The following is a 19,938-nucleotide window of genomic DNA, read 5'->3' as shown; positions in this document are numbered from 1 at the left end:
TTCTTAAACAGTAGCTCATGCCTCTAATCCAAGCAGCGTCCTGGTGAACTTCTTCTGCACCCTCTGCCACGTATCAGTGTAGTGTAGTGCTGGGGATGGGGAGAGGGGAGAAGTGGAGGTGTGGGAAGGCAAGAGCAGTGAGCCGGCAGGTGAGAGAGGGTTAGGAGGGAGAGTGTAATTAGGAGGGACACAAGGGGGGCACAGTTGGACAGAGGGAGGGGAGTGGCTGAGGAGAAATGCGGAAGGGGTGTCCATTTGGCGCAAGGTTTGCTGGTATGCGCAGGAGTTTCAGTGCACCCAGTGGTGTGCAGCGTACATGGGGATTGAAGTGGCTGTCTAGGGTTGCAGTGCACATAGGAGAGTGTGATGCATGTGGGGACTGCAGAGTGCGCGGGCTGCATACAGGGGTTCCAGTGTGCGCACAAGTTGCAGAGTATGTGTAGGATCGTGGTGTGTACAGTGGTAGAGTTGTGCATGTGGTTTCTGGTGTGTGTTTGGATTGCATGGCACATGGGCCTTGCAGTGTGTATGGCATTTGCTGTGTACACAGAAGGTGCAGTATACCTGGGAGGAGTGAGCGAGGGTTGCGGTGTGTGTTGATATTACCATACGTGCAGGAGATGTGATTTGGTAGGGTGGTTGTGGTGTGCACTGGGGGTTGTGATTTAGGCAGGGGAGGGTGAGTTGCTGTGGTTTGTGGCATGTGCGACGATTCCAGTGTGTGTGGAGGTTTTGGTATTGTGGAGTTGCGGTAGAGGCTGGTCTTGTGTGCACGGTGTGGCGGGTTACGGTGGGCATGTGAGTTTGTGGTGCCCGTGGGGGGAGGAGAGTGGAGGTTGTGGTGCGTGTGGGCCATTGTATTGTGTGCTATGTGCACAGGGGTCATGGTGCCTGCAGGATTTACGGTATGCGCACTATCCACAATACTCACAACCTTTGTATCATCAGCAAATTTATTAACCCTTTCCTCCACTTGCTCATCCAAGTCATTTATAAAAATCACGAAGTGAAGGGGTCCAGAACAGATCCCTGAGGCACACCACTGGTCACCAACATCCATGCAGAATATGACCCGAATACAACCACTCTTTGCCTTCTGTGGGCAAGCCAGTTCTGGACCCACAAAGCAAGGTCCCCTTGGATCCCATGCCTCCTTTCTCTCTCAATAAGCCTTGCATGAGGCACCTTATCAGATGCCTTGCCGAAATCCATATGCATTACATCTAATGCTCTTCCTTCATCAATGTGTTTAGTCACATCCTCAAAAATTTCAGTCAGGCTCATAAGGCATGAACTGCCTTTGACAAAGCCAAGCTGACTATTCCTAATCATATTATGCCTCGCCAAATGTTCATAAATCCTGCCTCTCAGGATCTTCTCCATCAACTTACCAACCACTGAAGTGAGGCTCACAGGTATATAATTGGTTTAGGTTGGTGGTGTGGAATGTCTATCTGGGTCTGCTCCACTCTCACAGGGGATGGCCAGGGTGGGGTGAGGAATGTCCGCCTGAGTCTGTCCCATTCTCACTGGCGATGGGTCAGGGTGAAGGATGTCTTACTGGGCCTGTCCCATTCTCACTAGGGAATGGCCAAGTTAGTGGTGGGAAATATCTGTCTGCGTCTGTCCCAATCTCCCTGGGAAACTCTGCTTGGGTCTGTCCCACTGTCACTGAGGAATGTTCAGGGCGGGGATGGGGAATGCCTGCTTGGGTCTGTCCCACTCTTACTGAACCCACAGAATGTATCCAGCCCAGACATTGTACCTGACCAAGTACCAAAGACCTGTGCTGATCAACTGACTGGAGTGTTCTCTGATATCTTTAACCTCTTGTTTTGTCAGTCTGATGTAACCACCTGCCTGAAGTAGGTTTCAGTTAAACTGATATCTGAGAAGAATGTGGTAACCTGCCTCAATGATTCATACAGTAGCACTTACATCCACTGTGATGACGTGCTTTGAAAGGTTGGTGATGAAACGTATTAACTCCTGCCTGAGAGTGACTTGAATCCACTGCAGTTTGCCTGTTGTCACAAAACTCAACTGCAGATTCTTTGGCTCTTCACTCAACCCTAAAACATCTGGACAGAGAAGATACATACATCAGGATGCTCTTCAGTGACTACGGCTCAGCATTCAATAATATAACCCCCCCAAAACTAATCAATAACATTCAAGACCTCGGCCTTAATACCTGCTTGTTCAACTGGATCTTCAAATTCCTCACTTGCAAACCCCAGTCAGTTTGGATTGGCAACACATCTTTTCCACAATTTCCATCAGAACAAGTGCACCACAAGGCTGTGTGCTTAGACCCTGCTCTACTTGTTTTAAGCTTGTGACAGTGAGGCTAAGCACAGCTGTAATGCCCTATTTAAGTTTGCTGATGACACCACTGTCATTGTCCAAATCAAAGGTGGTGATAAATCAACCTTTAGCAGAGAGAATTGGCTGAGTCCCCGGAATCATTCCACTGCCCTGATTCTCCATAAACCCTGTGTCAGTCCTCAACTAACCCCATTCCCCATTCACTGCCCACAGCCATGTCAGCCCCATATCAGAGCCTCAAAAGAAATTCAACATCAGCAAGACAAAGGAGGTGATCAACCTCGGGAGGAGGAAACCAGAGGTCAATGAGCTCTCATCAGAATCCTCACCAGGGGGTCAGCAACATTAAATTCCTAAAATTCCACAAGATTTCTCAGATGGGTCACTGACAGGATGCAGAGCTAGGATGAGCATTCAATCCAGAAAGTTTGAAGTGATACACTTTGAAAGTTCAAACTGGATGGCAGAGTACAATGGCAGGAACTTTAATGCAGAGGAACAGATAGATCTTGGGGTTCAAATCTATAGATTACTCAAAGTTGACATGCAAGTTGACAGAGTGGGTGACAGTCCCCAAACTAATGCCACTGCTCCCCATCTCTCCCCACAGCCCTGTATCGGTCCCTAAATTAATCCACCCAAGTATTTCTCCCCACAAACTTGTGTCAACTCCCAGACGAAATCCACTGCCTAACTCCACGCCTCTGTGTTAGTAAACAAAATGATCTCACTGCCCCACCCCATTCTTGCCCCATAGATCTGTGCATCCTGAAAAAGATCCCATTCCCCACTCTGTTGCCAGACCCTAGTGTCAGTCCTCAAACTAATCCCACTGCCCCGCACTCTCTCTGCGGCCCTATGGCAGTCCTCAACATCATCTCAGTGACTAGCTATCACCCAACAGTCCTGCATAGTCCCCAGAATCACTCCACTGCCCTGATACTCCATGAACCCTGTGTTAGTCCTCAAGCTAATCCCACTACCCCACTTACTGTCCACAGCCATGTCAGAGCCTCAAAGGTAATTCAATTCCAGAGTCCTCTGTCCGAAAATGTCTACATTCTTCCTGTGTGTGCGTGGGTTTCCTCTGAGTGCTCTGGTTTCCTCCCACAGCCCAAAGATATACTGGTTAGTTGGTTAATTGGACATTGTAAATTGTCTTGTGATCAGGCTAAGATCAAATAGGTGGGTTGCTGGGTGGTGTGGCTCGTTGGGCTGGAAGGAGATGTTCTGCACTTTATCTCTAAATAAAAAGGTAAATAAATAATCACATTGCCCCACAGTCTCCCAACAACCCTGTGTTAGCCCCAGACTAATCCAAATCACCCATTCATTAACCAAACTAATGCCACAATCTCCTCACAATCCACTGTCAGACCCCATTGAATCCCACTGTCCCACTCTCTCCCCAAAGCCCCATGTCAATCTACAAACTATTCTCAATGCTAATATCTCTCTCTCTCCCCACTGTCTTCTATTGACTCTTAAAGAACTTCCACACTCCGTTCCCTCCCCACAGCTCTGTGTCAGTCCGCTGCGATCACTTCATCATCCTTGCTAGTCCGAGCTGCCCACTTTCTTCCCAGATCCTTCCAACACCCATCCCTCCATGTACTGTATCTATCTAAGTGCTTCTTAAATGATATATTCATATCTGCATTAACCAGTTCATCTTGGAGCTCATTCTATCATGACGGGGTCCTGAGTTACCCCTATGAACTGTGCTTTTGAAAAGAGAGAGAGAGAGAGAGAGAGAGTTATCTAACACCAACATTTTAGTATGACAAGAGAGAGAGAGACGAAGACTAACTGTTGGACTGTCACTTTAAGGCACGAGTAACTTTTGGATTTCTGCTGAGTTGGAGAGAGAGCACCGAGCAGCTCATAAGTCGCTATGGTGATCGAGGGCGGCGTTATTTGATGGACAAACAATGTTATAATTTCTCTGGAGTGTGTTTATACTTCCCAAGGACATTTGCCTGCTGTACATTCTTACACAGACAGAGATGGGAGGAGTTACTTGAGAGACAGCTGGTACTCAGTACGGTGAGATAAATAGGAGGTCAGGTGATAGACTTCAGGCACATCTTTTGGACACTGAATGAGCTTTGCTGTGCCCACAGAAAAAGTGGGCTTTGGAGGATCGATGGGGCGGATCGATCAGTGGCTCTTGCAGTAAGGAAAAGGAGTGACTGGTGGGGAGTTGTCCATGTGTCCAACCTTTGCCTGGGTTGATGATTCCACAACAGGAAAACAGTCCCCTTTGTTGAACTCACAGGCAGTGACTTTTAAAGGATTTTGGAGGACAACGAGAAGATCGATGGGGTCAGCTCACCTGAAGACTCAAATCTCTCCTCCTCTCTCTCTCTCCATCACTACTCAACTCAATACCACGAACTGAACTGAACTTCACTCATTGTCATAAGTGGGCTGGACTGGAACCAATGTCCAAGGGGGAGCGTTTGCTACTGTTGTTCAAGAGGTTTTAAACTAATGTGGCAGGGGATGGGAACAAGTGCAGAGAGACAGAGGGGTGTAAAATGAAGGTAGAAGGAAAAAGTAGTAAGGTGAAAAGTAAAAGTGGCAGGCCGGCAAATCCAGGGCAAAAATCAAAAAGGGCCACTTTTCAACATAATTGTATAAGGGCTAAGAGTGTTGTAAAAGCAAGCCTGAAGGCTTTGTGTGTCAATACAAGGAGCATTCATAACAAGGTGGATGAATTGAATGTGCAGATAGTTATTAATGAATATGATATAGTTCAGATCACAGAGACATGGCTCCAGGGTGACCAAGGATGGGAGCTCAACATTCAGGGATATTCAATATTCAGGTGGGATAGACATGAAAGAAAAGGAGGTGGGGTGGCATTGCTGGTTAGAGAGGAGATTAACGCAATAGAAAGGAAGGACATTAGCCAGGAGGATGTGGAATCGATATGGGTAGAGCTGCATAATATTAGGGGGCAGAAAATGCTGGTGGGAGTTGTGTACAGACCACCTAGCAGTAGTAGTGAGGTTGGGGATGGCATTAAACAGGAAATTAGAAATGCGTGCAATAAAGGAACAGCAGTTATAATGGGTGACTTCAGTCTACATATAGATTGGGTGAACCAAATTGGTAAGGGTGCTGAGGAAGAGGATTTCTTGGAATGTATGCGGGATAGTTTTCTGAACCAACATGTCGAGGAACCAACTAGAGAGCAGGCCATTCTAGACTGGGTATTGAGCAATGAGGAAGGGTTAGTTAGCAATCTTACCCTTGGGTAAGAGTGACCATAATTAAGATGGAGAGTGATATAGTTAATTCAGTAACAAAGGTTCTGAACTTAAAGAAGGGTAACTTTGAAGGTATGAGACGTGAATTAGCTAAGATAGACTGGCAAATGATACTTAAAGAGTTGACGGTGGATATGCAATGGCAAGCATTTAAAGGTCACATGGATGAACTACAACAATTGTTCATCCCAGTTTGGCAAAAGAATAAACCAGGGAAGGTAGTGCACCCGTGGCTGACAAGGGAAATTAGGGATAGTATCAATTCCAAAGAAGAAACATACAAATTAGCCAGAAAAAGCGGCACACCTGAGGACTGGGAGAAATTCAGAGTCCAGCAGAGGAGGACAAAGGGCTTAATTAGGAAAGGGAAAAAAGATTATGAGGGAAAGCTGGCAGAGAACATAAAAACTGATTGTAAAAGCTTTTATAGATATGTGAAAAGAAAAAGATTGGTTAAGACAAATGTAGGTCCTTTACAGTCAGAAACAGGTGAATTGATCATGAGGAACAAAAGACATGGCAGATCAATTGAATAACTGCTTTGGTTCTGTCTTCACTAAGGAGGACATAAATAATCTTCCGGAAATAGTCGGGGACCGAGGGTCCAGTGCGATGGAGGAACTGAGGGAAATACATTTTAGTAGGGAAATGGTGTTAGGTAAATTGAAGGGATTAAAGGCAGATAAATCCCCAGGGCCAGATGGTCTGCATCCCAGAGTGCTTAAGGAGGTAGCCCAAGAAATAGTGGATGCACTAGTGATAATTTTTCAAAACTCTTTAGATTCTGGACTAGTTCCTAAGGATTGGAGGGTGGCTAATGTAACTCCACTTTTTAAAAAAGGAGGGAGAGAGAAACCGGGGAATTATAAACCGGTAAGCCTGACAACGGTGGTGGGGAAAATGCTAGAGTCAGTTATCAAAGATGTGATAACAGCACATTTGGAAAGCGGTGAAATCATCGGACAAAGTCAACGTGGATTTGTGAAAGGAAAATCATGTCTGACGAATCTCATAGAATTTTTTGAGGATGTAACTAGTAAAGTGGATAGGGGAGAACCAGTGGATGTGGTATATTTGGATTTTCAAACGGCTTTTGACAAGGTCCCACACGGGAGATTAGTATGCAAACTTAAAGCACACGGTATTGGGGGTATGGTGTTGATGTGGATAGAGAATTGGTTGGCAGACAGGAAGCAAAGAGTGGGAATAAACGGGACCTTTTCAGAATGGCAGGCAGTGACTAGTGGGGTACCGCAAGGCTCAGTGCTGGGACCCCAGTTGTTACAATATATATTAATGACTTAGACGAGGGAATTAAATGCAGCATCTCCAAGTTTGCGGATGACACGAAGTTGGGCGAAAGTGTTAGCTGTGAGGAGGATGCTAAGAGGATGCAGGGTGACTTGGATATGTTAGGTGAGTGGGCAAATTCATGGCAGATATGATTTAATGTGGATAAATGTGAGGTTATCCACTTTGGTGGCAAGAACAGGAAAACAGATTATTATCTGAATGATGGACGATTAGGAAAAGGGGAGGTGCAACGAGACCTGGGTGTCATTGTACACCAGTCATTGAAAGTGGGCATACAGTTACAGCTGGCGGTGAAAAAGGCGAATGGTATGCTGGCATTCATAGCAAGAGGATTCCAGTACAGGAGCAGGGAGGTACTGCAGTTGTACAAGGCCTTGGTGAGGCCACAGCTGGAGTATTGTGTGCAGTTTTGGTCCCCTAACCTGAGGAAAGACGTTCTTGCCATAGAGGGAGTACAAAGAAGGTTCACCAGATTGATTCCTGGGATGGCAGAAATTTCATATGATGAAAGACTTGATCGACTAGGCTTATACTCTCTGGAATTTAGAAGATTGAGGGGGGATCTGATTGAAGCGTATAAAATTCTAAAGGGATTGGACAGGCTAGATGCAGGAAGATTGTTCCCGATGTTGGGGAAGTCCAGAACGAGGGGTCACAGTTTGAGGATAAAGGGGAAGCCTTTTAGGACCGAGATGAGGAAAAACAGAGAGCGGTGAATCTGTGAAATTCTCTGCCACAGGAAACAGTTGAGGCTAGTTCATTGGCTATATTTAAGAGGGAGTTAGATATGGCCCTTGTGACTGAAGGGATCAGGGGGTATGGAGAGAAGGCAGGTACAGGGTTCTGAGTTGGATGATCAGCCATGATCGTACTGAATGGTGGTGCAGGCTCAAAGGGCTGAAGGGCCTACTCCTGCACCTATTTTCTATGTTTCTATGTAAGGCTATCTACTTACCCCTAGACTTGAAGAAGCTTGGTTTTCATATATATTTTCCACACTTACTGATTTACTTACTTATATATAATCATTGCTAACCTGTTTGATTTATCTACATTTATATTAATGTACTGCGTAGTTACTAATAAATATTATTTGTTAATAGCAATACTGGACTCCAAAGTGTTTTCCATCTCTGCTGGTTCTTTAACCCGTCACGGGGTACGTGACACTATATACTCACCAGCCACTACATGAAAAAGTAACTCCTCAGGTCCCTTTTAAACCATTTCCCTCCAACATTAAACTTGTGCCCCTGAGTTTTAGACTCGCCCAGGTTGAGGAAAAGACTCGCCTCTCCTAATTGTACACACTTATCTAAGGTCACCCATTATTCTCCTGTTTTACCTTGTTCTACCTCAGTGCACTATGGAATTATTTGATCTTCATGAACAGTATGCAAGACAAGGTTTTCGTTGAACCTCAGCACGTGAAAATATTAGATTTTTTAGATTAGATTTTGAGAACACTCAGTCCTCCTTTTATTGTCATTTAGAAATGCATACATGCATTAAGAAATGATACAATGTTTCTCTGAAGTGTTATCACAGAAAACAGGACAAACCAAAGACTAACACTGACAGAACCACATAGTTATAACATACAGCAGTGCAAAACAATACCATAATTTGATGAAGAATAGACTATGGGCACAGTAAAAAAAAAAGTCTCAAAGTCCCAAGTCGATCGACTCCCGAGTCCCCGATAGCAGGCAGCAAAAGGGAGAAACTCCCTGCCATAAACCTCCAGAAACCATCAACTTGCCGATGCCTTGGAAGCAGCTGACCACAGCCGATACTGAGTCCATCCGTCTGAAAACTTCGAGCTTCTGACCAGCCTCTCCGATACAGCCTCCTGAGTGCCATCCTCTGCCGAGCACCTTCAACCTCTCCCCAGCCGCTGAAACACGCTGAGGATTTTGGGGCCTTCAGCTCCAGAGATTCCGGTTACCACACAGTAGCAGTGGCAGCGAAGTGGGCATTTCAGAAGTTTTCCACATGTTCCTCCATGCTCTCACGTCTGTCTCCATCAAATCAGAATTGTGCATGGTCCCCTACTTGACAGATAACAGACATCATCACCAAAGTGGCTGCGCACGCTGCTGTCGCGCCGCCATCTTCTCCCCCCTCCCCGGAGGATTAAATATTAAACTAATTTATCAATGGTTTTATACATCTCTACAACCTGTGCAATCTCCTTCCACAACTCAGTCCCAGCATCAGCATTGGAGATCTCCTTTGCTATTTTTTTCAGCAACCATTCACTTTGAACTCCCTGATTCACTCCCATCTACCCCCAACCAACCCCCCCCGTCCCATCCCCACTCTTCTTATTATGGCCACTGCAATGTCCTCAGAACAGAAATATCAACATTATGGAATTTTTATCTTCCTTTTACAATAAAACGCAATGCTAACACATTTTGGGAACCTTGGTTTTTGAGGTTATATTGACGCCCTGGATAAGAAGAGGGATATCAGGTGTAGGCAGTTGAGTGAAGTGAGGTGTTTAAGGAGTATAAGAAAAGTAAGAGAACACTTATGAGAGATATCACCTTAGTAGACAAGGTGAAAGGGAATCCTAAAGGAATTCTATAGCTATATTAAAGGACAAAAAGAAAAACAAGGGATAGAATTGTTGGCTTTGAATATCAGTGTGGGGTTTTATGTAGGAAAATAAGATGGAGGAAACTTTAAATTAATTTTTGGCATCTGTATTTACTTGGGAGCCAGACACTAGTTCTGCACAACTGAGGGAGAAGCGTAGTGAGGTGATGGACCGAATCCTAGTTACAGAAGAGGAAATGCTTCCTGTGTTGAGGCAAATTAGGGTGGATAAATCTACAGGGCTGACAAACCATCCTTCAGGTCTTGTGCGAAGTGAGTGCAGGAAATTCAGGGGCCTTGGCAGAGATATTTATAACATCCTTAGCCACAGGACTGCAGGATAGCAAATGATGTTTCATCGTTTAATAATGTTTCTTTTCTTTTCAAATCTTTTTATTGTATATATAGGAAAAATAACATGAGTACATCGAAGTAACAACACTTACAATACCTCAAAAAAACCCATCATCTTAAAGATTGAAAACAAAATTTTGTGATAACAAAAAAAACCTACTGAGCAGAAAAGTGGGGAAAAAAAGAGAAGCCATTAGGTGTACAACCCCAGAGCCATGCGTCATACAAAAAGCTTCTAAAAATAAACATTAAACCTCCAGCAAGAAAATATACTAAAAAAATTTACAATAGATCGTGGAAAAATTATATCAATTAACTCAAATGATAATAACGAGCAAATGAGCCCCATCTTTTCTCAAAATCAAATAAAGGTTCAAAGGTTTGACTTCTAATTTTCTCCAAACTAAGACATAGCATCACTTGAGAGAACCATTTTGACAAAGTGGGAGCGTTTAATAATGTTTCAATGAATAAACCAAGCAGTTATAGGATGGAGAGCCTGACATCAATTGTGGGTAATTATTGGAAGGTATTCCAAGGAACAGGCTATATAAGTAGCTATGTCCTATAGTCAACATAGGCTTGTGCGAGGGAGGTCATATCTAACCAATCTTATTAAGTTCATTTGAGGAGACAACGAGGAAGACTGATGAAGGAATGTTGGTAGAAATTGTGCACAGAGACATTAGCAAGGGTTTGATAAAGTTGTGTGTGAGAGGCTGGTCAATTGGCATTCAGAATGAGGTATTAAATTGGATTCAGCATAAGGTCATCTCTCTGACTGGAGGCATGTTGTTGGAGGTGTGCCACAGGGATCACTGCTTGATCTGTTGTTGTTTATTATTTATATTCATGATTTGGATGATAATGCGACAAACTGAATCATTAGATTAATCTATGGTTTCTATTAGATTTGTGGAAGACACCAAGATTTGGGATGTAGTGGTTAGTGAGGAAGGCTATGGAAGTTTGCAGTGGCATGTGGATCAGTTGGAAAAATAAGATGAAAAATGGAAGATGGGATTTAATGCAAATGTGAGGTGTTGCGCTTTGGGAAGACGGGCCAGGGTAGGAGTTACACAGCAAATTGTAGGTGTGCAGTAGAACAAAGGGATTTGGGAATACACGGCCATAATTTCTTGAACGTGGTGTCACTGGTAGCATGGGTCGTAAGGAGACCTTTTAACACATTGACCTTCATACATCACAGCACTGACTACAAGAGTTGGGATGTTATAGTTGTAAAAGACTGTTGAATTTGGAGTATTGTGTGCATTTCTGGTCACCCAACTACCGAAAAGATATTCAGAAGCTTGAGAGAGTGCAGAGAAAATTTACAAAGATGTTGTCAGCACTTGAATTATCGGAAGAGGTTGATTAGTTTAGGACTTTATTCCATAGACAGTGGGAGAATGGGAGAATGACCTGTCAACAGAGGCTAGATGGGCTGAAGGGTCTGATTCTGTGCTGTATTCTCTGACTCTCACCTCATCCTGCTCCCAGTTCAGGGACCTGTACTTTTCTTTCAGATGAATCAGTGATTCAGTCATACATTTTTCCAATCTAGTCCACCACGTTCAGTGATCATGTCGTGGTTTCTTCTTCACTGGAGAAACCGAATGCAGATTGGGTGAGCACCTGGATTCAGTTTACAGGAGAGATCCTAATCTTCTTTGTTACTGTCACTGGAGCAGTCATTAATCTGCTGAAGCTGAACATGGTGAACGTGCCATCTCAGCGCTGGAATGTTGGGCGACACTTCCGGGCTGTTCCAGCACAGTCTGAAGTGCTCTGGTTGTTCAGGCATTTGATGCAGTTTACTGTATGTTTCGATGTATATGCGATAAATAAATCAAAGTCAGAAATGACAATGGGGGAGCAGTAAGCGAGAGTCTCACTCAGTTTTTACCATGTACTTTCTCCGTTTTTACCCCTTAGTCCCTGTTTTAACCCTTTATCCCTGTTTTACCCCTCACACCCCATTTTACCCTTCATTCTCTTCCTGTTTTTAACGCACACTCCCGTCTTTATCCCTCACTGTCTCTGTCTTACACTGCTCTGTTTTCCCACACACTCCCCTATTTTTACCCCTCATACACTCTGTTTTTACACTTCACTCTCTCTTACCCCCTCTCCATTTTATCCCACTTCCTGCTTTCACCCACTCATCTGTGTTTACCCCGACCCTGCTTGTTTTCCACCTCACTCCATTTTTACCCCTCACTTCCAATATTTTTACCCCAGTTCACTCCCTATTTTGCCCCTCACTCTACCTGTTTTACCCCTTGTTGTCTCTGTATTACCCTCACTCATTTTCACCCTCACTCCCCATTTTACCCCTCATTCTCTCCATTTTACCCCTCACTCTCCCTCTTTACCCCTCACCTCATGTTTTTACCCCAGTCCTGATATTTACCTCTCCCTGTTTTTATACCTCACACTGTTTTTACCCTCACATTTCTATTTTACCCCTCACTGTCTTCTTGTTTTACACTTCACTCTCTCCATTTTACCCCTCACTTCTCATTTTTACCCCCTCTCTCCATTTTATCCTCCACTCCCCATTTATACCCACTATCTCCATTTTACCCCTTCCTCCCCATTTTTACCCCTCACTCTCTCTGTTTTTATCCCTTCCTCCCCATTTTTACCCCTCACTGTTTTACCCGACTGTCTCTGTTTTACCCTTCATTCTTCCTGCTTTACCCCTCAATCTCTGTTTTACCCCTCACTTCCTGTTTTTACCCTGAACTCTCTCCACGTTTTACCACTCACTCTCTCCGTTTTTACCCCCAGTCCCCATTTTACTCTTCATTCCCAGTTTTTACCTCTCTCCCTATTTTACTACACTCCCTGTTTTTACCCCATATTCTCTCCATTTTACCCCTCACTCCCCATTTTTACCCGACTCTCTCCTTGCTTTCTCCAACTCTCTCCCTCTCTTATCCCTCATTCTCCATTTTACCCCACTTCCCATTTTCACCCACTCGTCTGTGTTTACCCAACTCTCTTTGTTTTCCCCTTCACTCCCCCATTTTTACCTCCCACTCTCCCTTTTTTACCCCTCACTCTCTTCCTGTTTTTACCCCCATTCTCTCCGTTTTACCTCGCTTCCCGTTTCACCCCTCAATCTCTCCATTTTATCCCTCACTTCCTATTTTACCCCTCAATCTCCGTGTTTACCCCGCCCTTCCCGTTTTATCCCTCTCTCCTTTACCTCCTCGGTTTTTAACTCTCATTCTCCCCCGTTTTACCTTTCAGTCGCCCCTTTTACCCGTCTCCCCGTTTGTCCTCTCACTCCGTTTTGCTCATTATTTCACCCCTGACTCCCCGTTTTACTCCTTACTCACCCTGTTTTAACCCTCACCCTCTCTTTTCTTTTTACTTTTCAAGCGCCCTCAGTTTTTAACCCTCACTTTTCCCTCTAACTCCATCCCCGCCCCCACCCGGACTAGCCCCGCCCATTCCGTTGTCAATCATGCCGAGTAATCCTCTTTGGAACGCTGGGTCAGCCCCCGTGCAGCGCGCCGACCAATCAGCGCAGGCGGGGGTGGAACCACGCTGCGCTTTCTCAGCAGGGTAAAAGTTCAGAGAAAATGGAGGAAATGGCAGCGTTGGGAGAGTGAGCGACCGTGGAGGGTGCGAGGTGGGAGAGGCCGGAGGGGAAACAGAGAAGGGGGACTGAGCAGAGCAACTGAGGAGGGTTCAACTGCAAGGAGAGCAAGGGTTGGAGGGTGTCCCTAGAAGAAAGTGGGAGTGCTGAGAGTTGAAGAGGGAAGAGCCGGACAGGCACTGAGGAGTGAAGCAGAAAGGAGGGAACTGTGTATGTGTGTAGGGAGGGAGGGAGAGGGAAAGAAAGAGACAGGGACGGGGAGAGTGAGGAAGAGCTACGGGAGGGAGAGGAGAGAGGGTAGGAGAAGAGTAAGGGGGAGAGTACAGGGGAGGGAGAGAGGGTAGAGGAAGAGTGAGGAAGGGAAACGAGAGGGAGAGAGGTGAGGGTAGGATAGAAAGGGGAGGGAGAGTGAGATAAAGGACTGGAGAGAGAGAGAGAATTGACTCAGTTTTGTTGGGTCAGAAGAGAGGGAGAGGATAGGCTCGATTAAGTCTTTAAAGAGAAGGTTTTAGAGTGCATAACTGTGGATTGAACAGTGACTGGGAACTAGACAGGGCAAGAGTGAGTGCCCTGTGTCTTATATTGGATAGCTGGGCCTTGGGAGTGAGATGTGTTGGGTATTTACTGGATGTATGTTGGGGGATGGTGTATATAAGGCTTAAGCAGTGAGGTATTTGTTTGCCAGTGTGGGTTATTTACTGTTCAGTCATATATGTGGTCTAAGCAAGAGGGTAGTGGATAGGTTTTCAAAAAGAACGAGTGAGCAGCCATTTGAAGGGATGGGGGTCTACAATTTAATGGATGCAGGAGCTGATGTATACAGGGCTGATTGCGAATGCAGGGTATACCCAAGGCAGGCCTGAGGGGGCACTGCATGTTACTTGCTAGTACACATCACACTGGGGTTTTCAGGCCACCTGCTGCGTACTCCTGTGACTCTCAGCCCGAAGGCCACGGTGGTAAGGCAGCAGTTCGTGATAATCAGGGAGGATGTCTCTGACAGAAACGGTGGCTAATGTGGCCCTGCGGCTCCCCACCCTCGTGGTGCTCAACTTGCTGTACAAGTGGGATGTTGGTCTCTTTGCCGAGCAGATCCGAGCCAGGAACGAGGAGATGCTGATCAAGTACAAGTATGTCCTGTGGAATGTCTACTACCTGGGTAAGCATTGCATCTCGCCTTCTCTTCTGTATGAATCCTGGTGGACTTATCAAGGCCAAAAGTCGAGCATTGTGGGCATGCTGCAGTACTGTGCAAAAGACTTGGGCACCTTAGATTTTTTTATATGGTTTCAGATGGGATGGCCTCCATGGAGCCCTAATCTCAACATCATTAAGGCCGTCTAGGATTATCTGGAGAGACAAACGCAAGCGAGATAGCCAAAGTCGGCAGAACTGTGGCATGTCCTCCAATGTGCTTGGAACAACCCACCAGCGGATTTTCTTATAAAACTGCATGACAGTGTACCTGAGAGAATTGATGCAGTTTTAAAGGCAAAGGTTGATTACAGCAATTGTTGATTTGATTTAGTTTTCTACTGTTTCATTCGTTTGTTATGTGCCATGTCATATGACGTAGGCATTCATGGTCTTTCCATCACTGTGATTGTTCTTGGCAAACTTTTCTGCAGAAGTGGTTTGCCATTGCCTTCTGGGTAATGCCTTTGCAAGACGGTTGGCCCCCAGCCATTATCAATATTCTTCAGAGATTGTCTGGCGTCAGTGGTCACATAACCAGGACTTATGATATGCACCACGTGCGTATATGACCATACACCACCTACTCCAATAGCTTCATGTGACCCAAGGGTGACCCGCAGGCTAGCGGAGGGAAGAAGCACCTTACACCTCCTTCAGTAGAGATATATCTCCATCCTGCCACCTTTTCACTGTTTACTGCCTTTTATAGTAATTTTTTGATATTTGGAAACTTTTCAGGGTCCTGAACCTCCACCCTGATGGTAGGAATGAGAAAGGGGCATTTCATGGGTGATAGGGCTCCTTAATGATGGATGCTGTCTTTTTAAGGCTCAGATGGTCAAAGGGACCAGTTGGGCCAAAAGGCCTGTGTTGGGTCTGTCTTAATCTGTGACTGCTGTAGTTGTGAAGTTTGTTCATTCTTTGGTAATCTGTTTTCAATCTCTGAAAAATATTGGTAGGCTAATTGACCACCAAGTTAACCCCAGTGTAGTCAAAGCATCGAGGTCCAGGATCTGAGAGCATGAACATTGATTATTCCAATTTCTAGTAACTTTTCCATTTTTTTTCCATTTCCCAATCTGTCCCCTCTCTTACCCCTTTCCTGTTTACCTGCCCCCTCTTTGGTGTTCCTTCTAGACAGGTATAAGAGACTACTAGACAGATATATGGAGGAATTTAAGGTGGGGGGGTATATGGGAGGCAGGGTTTAAGGGTTGGCACAACATTGTGGGCTGAAGGGCCTGTACTGTGCTGTGTTCTATGTTCTCTGTCCTTTTCTGCTATGGTCCATGCTCCTCTCCTTTCAGATTCCTTCTTCAGCCTTTTACTTCTTCCACCTATCACCTCTCAGCTTCTCACTTCAACCACCTCCCTCCTTTCCACCTACCAACCTCCCCCTCATCTGGTATCACCCATCATCTGCCAGTTTGTACTCCATCCTTTCCCCCTACCTTACCGTGAATTCCTCTCCCTTTCCAGTTCTGATAACGGGCCTCAGCCAAAACATTGATTGTTTATTCCCTCCACAGGTGCCGAGTTCCTCCAGTGTGTTGTGTGTGTTACAGCACCTGCAGAAATCTCTTGTGTTTATCAATTTACAACAGTCAGTTCACCCACCAGTGCACAGACCTTTGTGACTGGGGGGGAGGGTGAAATTAGAGCGTCCCGAGGAAACCCGTGCAGTCAATTGGTTTCAAAATTAGACTGGGAATACAAGGATATCCCTTTAGAACAGATGAAAAGAGATTTCTTTAGCCAGATGATGATGAATTTGTGGAATTCAGTGCTATAGAAGGCTGTGGAGACCATGTCATTGGGTATATTTAAAGTGGAAGTTGATAGGTTCTTGATTAGTAAAGACGTCAAGGGTTACAGAGAGAATGGTGTTGAGAGGGATAATAAATTGGCCATGATGGAATGGTAGATTGGACTCGATGGACTGAATGGCCTAGTTCTGCTCCTATGTCTTAGATTAGAATAGGATTAGATTAAGTCAGCAAGGATTTATGACTGGGAAATGGTTTGATATACATTATAAAATTCAACAAACATTTTAGGATTTTTAAGGGTTGAACTAATGGAATAGGAAGTAAAGAAGGCTAAGGGCCAAATTGCTTGTTTATTGTTACATGTACCATGGTAGTGAAAAACTTGCTTTGCATACTGTTCATGGAGATCAATTCATCACATCAGTACAAGAGAAAACAATAACAATGCAAAATAAAGTGAAGGTGGGGTGTGGAGGTTTTGCTGGCTCCTTGCTTTGCAGAACCTGCTCTTTCCTTGGCATTATGGGATTGGGGGGTGGTTCTCTAAAGAAAAGAGCCATCAGGACTGTGGCTGAACGAGCCTTTGGATGTCTATGGATCAAGAAGTGTGACTCATAGACCAAGTCTATTGGGACACAAGCCAGGACCTGACCAACCCTGACTGGGTCACCTGGCCGAGAGTGTCTGATGTTGAAAGACCTGAAACACCTGATGACCTCAGCTTATATCACTGATGTGTCCCAATGCATCCTGGGGTGTATCTCAGCATCGTAACAGCCACACAGAGAGTGTGGTGCAAGATGGTGAGGTCAAAGGTTCATCTTATCATAGTAGGGAACCATTCAGTAGTCTTAATGGTGGGATAGAAGTGGATATGTGCTTTCAGGCTCTTTGTATCTTCCGTCTGATGGGAGCTGGGCTGAAGAGAGAATGTCTGGGGTGGGTGGGATCTTTGATTTTGTTGACTGCTTTACTGAGGCAGCAAGAAGTATACACCAAATCCATAGAGGAAAGCCTGATTTCTGTGATGTGCTGAGCTATGTTCACAACTGCACTTTCTTGTGGTTGTAGGCAGAACAGTTGCCATACCAAACTTGTGATACATCCAGACAGGATGCTTTCTATGGTGCATAAATGAGAACTGGTGAATGTCAAAGGGGACATACAGAATTTCTTTAGTCCGTTGTGGAAGTGAGCTCTGTTGGCCATGGTGTCAATGTCGTTGGACCAGGACAGATAGTTGGTGATGTTCACTCATAGGAACTTGGAATACTCAACCCTCTCAACCTCAGCACCATTGACATAAACAGGAGCATGTGCACCCCTCGACCCATAAGACAGAATTAGGCCACTGTGGGAAGTACTTGAGATGTGGCAGAGTATTTCAGGAATTGCTGACAGTGACTTGCTTACCTTTGTTGCTGAATTTCATTGTTTGATTTGCAGGTCACTTCCTTAGTGTGGTGGTTCTTGTGCTACCTCTCCAGCACCTGGTGAAGTTTTACCTCTACCTGCTGACCGCTTTACTTCTGTACGTCGGACACCGGACCTGCAGGTTAGTCTTGGATAACTTTTTGGTGTAGACCCCACTTAAAAGACCGCGCCGTTTGAATCTGCACTTGTTCCTTCATTCCTCATTATAGTGTTGGTTTATTATTGTCAAATGTGAAAAGGCTGTTGTCAAGTAAAATTTTTGTATTTGGTAATTTGGAGATACAGCATGGTAGCAGGTCCTTCCAGCCCAACGAGCTCGTGCTGTCCAAATGCACCCATGTGACCAATTAACTTACTAATCCGTATGTCTTTGAAATGTGGGAGAAAACTGGAACACCTGGAGGAAATCCACATTGTCGCTGGGAGAACATTGCAGTCAGCGGCGAAAACTGAACCTGGGTCTCTGGTGCTGTAATCCCTGTGGCTATCCATCCCATAGGATGATGATGCTTCCTTTCAGTCAGTCAGTGGGGTGATACCCCACTCCTCAGAAAGGAACAGCATGTGTGTGAATGGATTTTAGGTGAGTAGGGGGTTGCACAGGTCCAGGCCCACCCTCTTGACATCCCCTCCCGGATCCAGCGGCATGGTGGGGTCCAAGACGGCTGGGGGGGAAGTTCTGTGGCAGTGAATGGCCAGACCAAGCTTTGATGCAGGGGATGTCCTTTCCGCGCTTCACAGCATGTGTTTGCCAGATGGCCGTTGACCCTACGAGAGGGTTCATCCGCCCTTTAACAGGTCTTGTTTTTTGTCCTGCAGGGTGTCTAGCCACCCTCCTCACCAGGCAAGCCTGGTGGGGGAGCCGGTTTAGTTGCCAACCACCCGACCATGTGACAGGTGGTACTGGGTTACGTGGTACCAGTAGCACTCAGACGAGTGACCGGCTGTAATAGTGTTATGCAAACCATTAGACTGCCATGCCGTCTATTTTACATGCCATCAATGGAGATAATTTCATCACATCAGTGCATTGAGGTGGTACAAGGGAAGAGCAATAACATAATGCAGAATAAAGTGCTACAGTGCCAGAGAGAATGTGGTGCAGCTAGACAATAAGGTGCAGGACTGTAATGAGGTAGATTGTCGAGTCCATCTGATCATACTAGAGACCTGTTTAATAGTGTTATAGCAATGTGATTGAAGCTATCCTGAGCCTGGTGGTAGGTGTCTTCAGGGTTTTGTATAGAACGTTAAAGTAGAGTGCAGGCCCTTCGGCCAATGATGTTGTACCTATCATTTAACCTCCTCCATGATCAATCTAAACTTACCCTCCTACATTTTTTTTAAAGGTTCGGAGTCTGAGGCTTGGGGAGCTCAGGGCAATCAATTGCAGAGGTGAAAGATATGAGGGAAGCACAGATGGCCAGGGTTGATTTAAACCGATTTGGGAGGCTGGAAGAGATTACAAGGTTAACAAGACAAGCAAATGTGCAAATTTTAAATGGTAGCATTGTGAATTGGGAGCCTGTACAAATGAATGAACGACAAAGGATTATTGCTCCAAGCTGGTTGGGGTGTTAATTGTCTGCCCAGTGGATGTAGGGAGAGGAGACAATATTTGGGGTATGTGCGGTGTTTGATTATGCTGGCTGCTTTACCAAGACAGCAGGAAGCGGAGGTAGGACTGTTTTCTGTGATGTGCTAAGCCTGAGCAGAGCAGTTGCCACCCTAAGCTCTGATGCATCTGGCTAGGAATATGGAAAACCTCTTTGCCGTAAACCTCACCGAAAACAAAAACTAGCGTGATTCTTAGGAATTCTCAATCCAAGAGAATTGTGAAGTCCAGTCCTCATATGTTGAGATGGGCAAATATTGGAACTACAGAGCAATCCTGGTGCAATAAAAATAGTTTGATTTTCACACTGTGAAGGGTGGTGGTAGAGGCAGATACACCAGGAACGTTGAAGAGGCTCTTAGGCACATGGATGAAAAAAGAATGGTGGTACAGTATATTTAGGAGGGAAGGATTAGATTGATCTTTGAGTAGATT

At 45.2% G+C, this 19,938-nt stretch overlaps 1 protein-coding gene across 1 annotated transcript in view; it reads left to right on the top strand.

The window, feature by feature from the left end:
- Positions 1–13,813: 13,813 nt before the first annotated feature.
- The window catches only part of LOC140196864 (RING finger protein 145-like), a 32,720-nt gene continuing 26,595 nt past the window's right edge, over positions 13,814–19,938 (top strand). Inside the window, exons 1-2 of the mRNA XM_072256754.1 lie at positions 13,814–14,647; positions 17,901–18,009. Of these exons, the coding sequence (XP_072112855.1) occupies positions 14,479–14,647; positions 17,901–18,009 (278 nt within the window). The 5' untranslated portion in view covers positions 13,814–14,478. The remainder of the gene's footprint in view (positions 14,648–17,900; positions 18,010–19,938) is intronic.

Source organism: Mobula birostris, chromosome 4, assembly GCF_030028105.1.
Source record: "Mobula birostris isolate sMobBir1 chromosome 4, sMobBir1.hap1, whole genome shotgun sequence".
NCBI lineage: Eukaryota > Metazoa > Chordata > Chondrichthyes > Myliobatiformes > Myliobatidae > Mobula > Mobula birostris.
The sequence above is the reverse complement of the archived record's forward strand: the minus strand, read 5'-3'. Positions and strand labels throughout refer to the sequence as shown.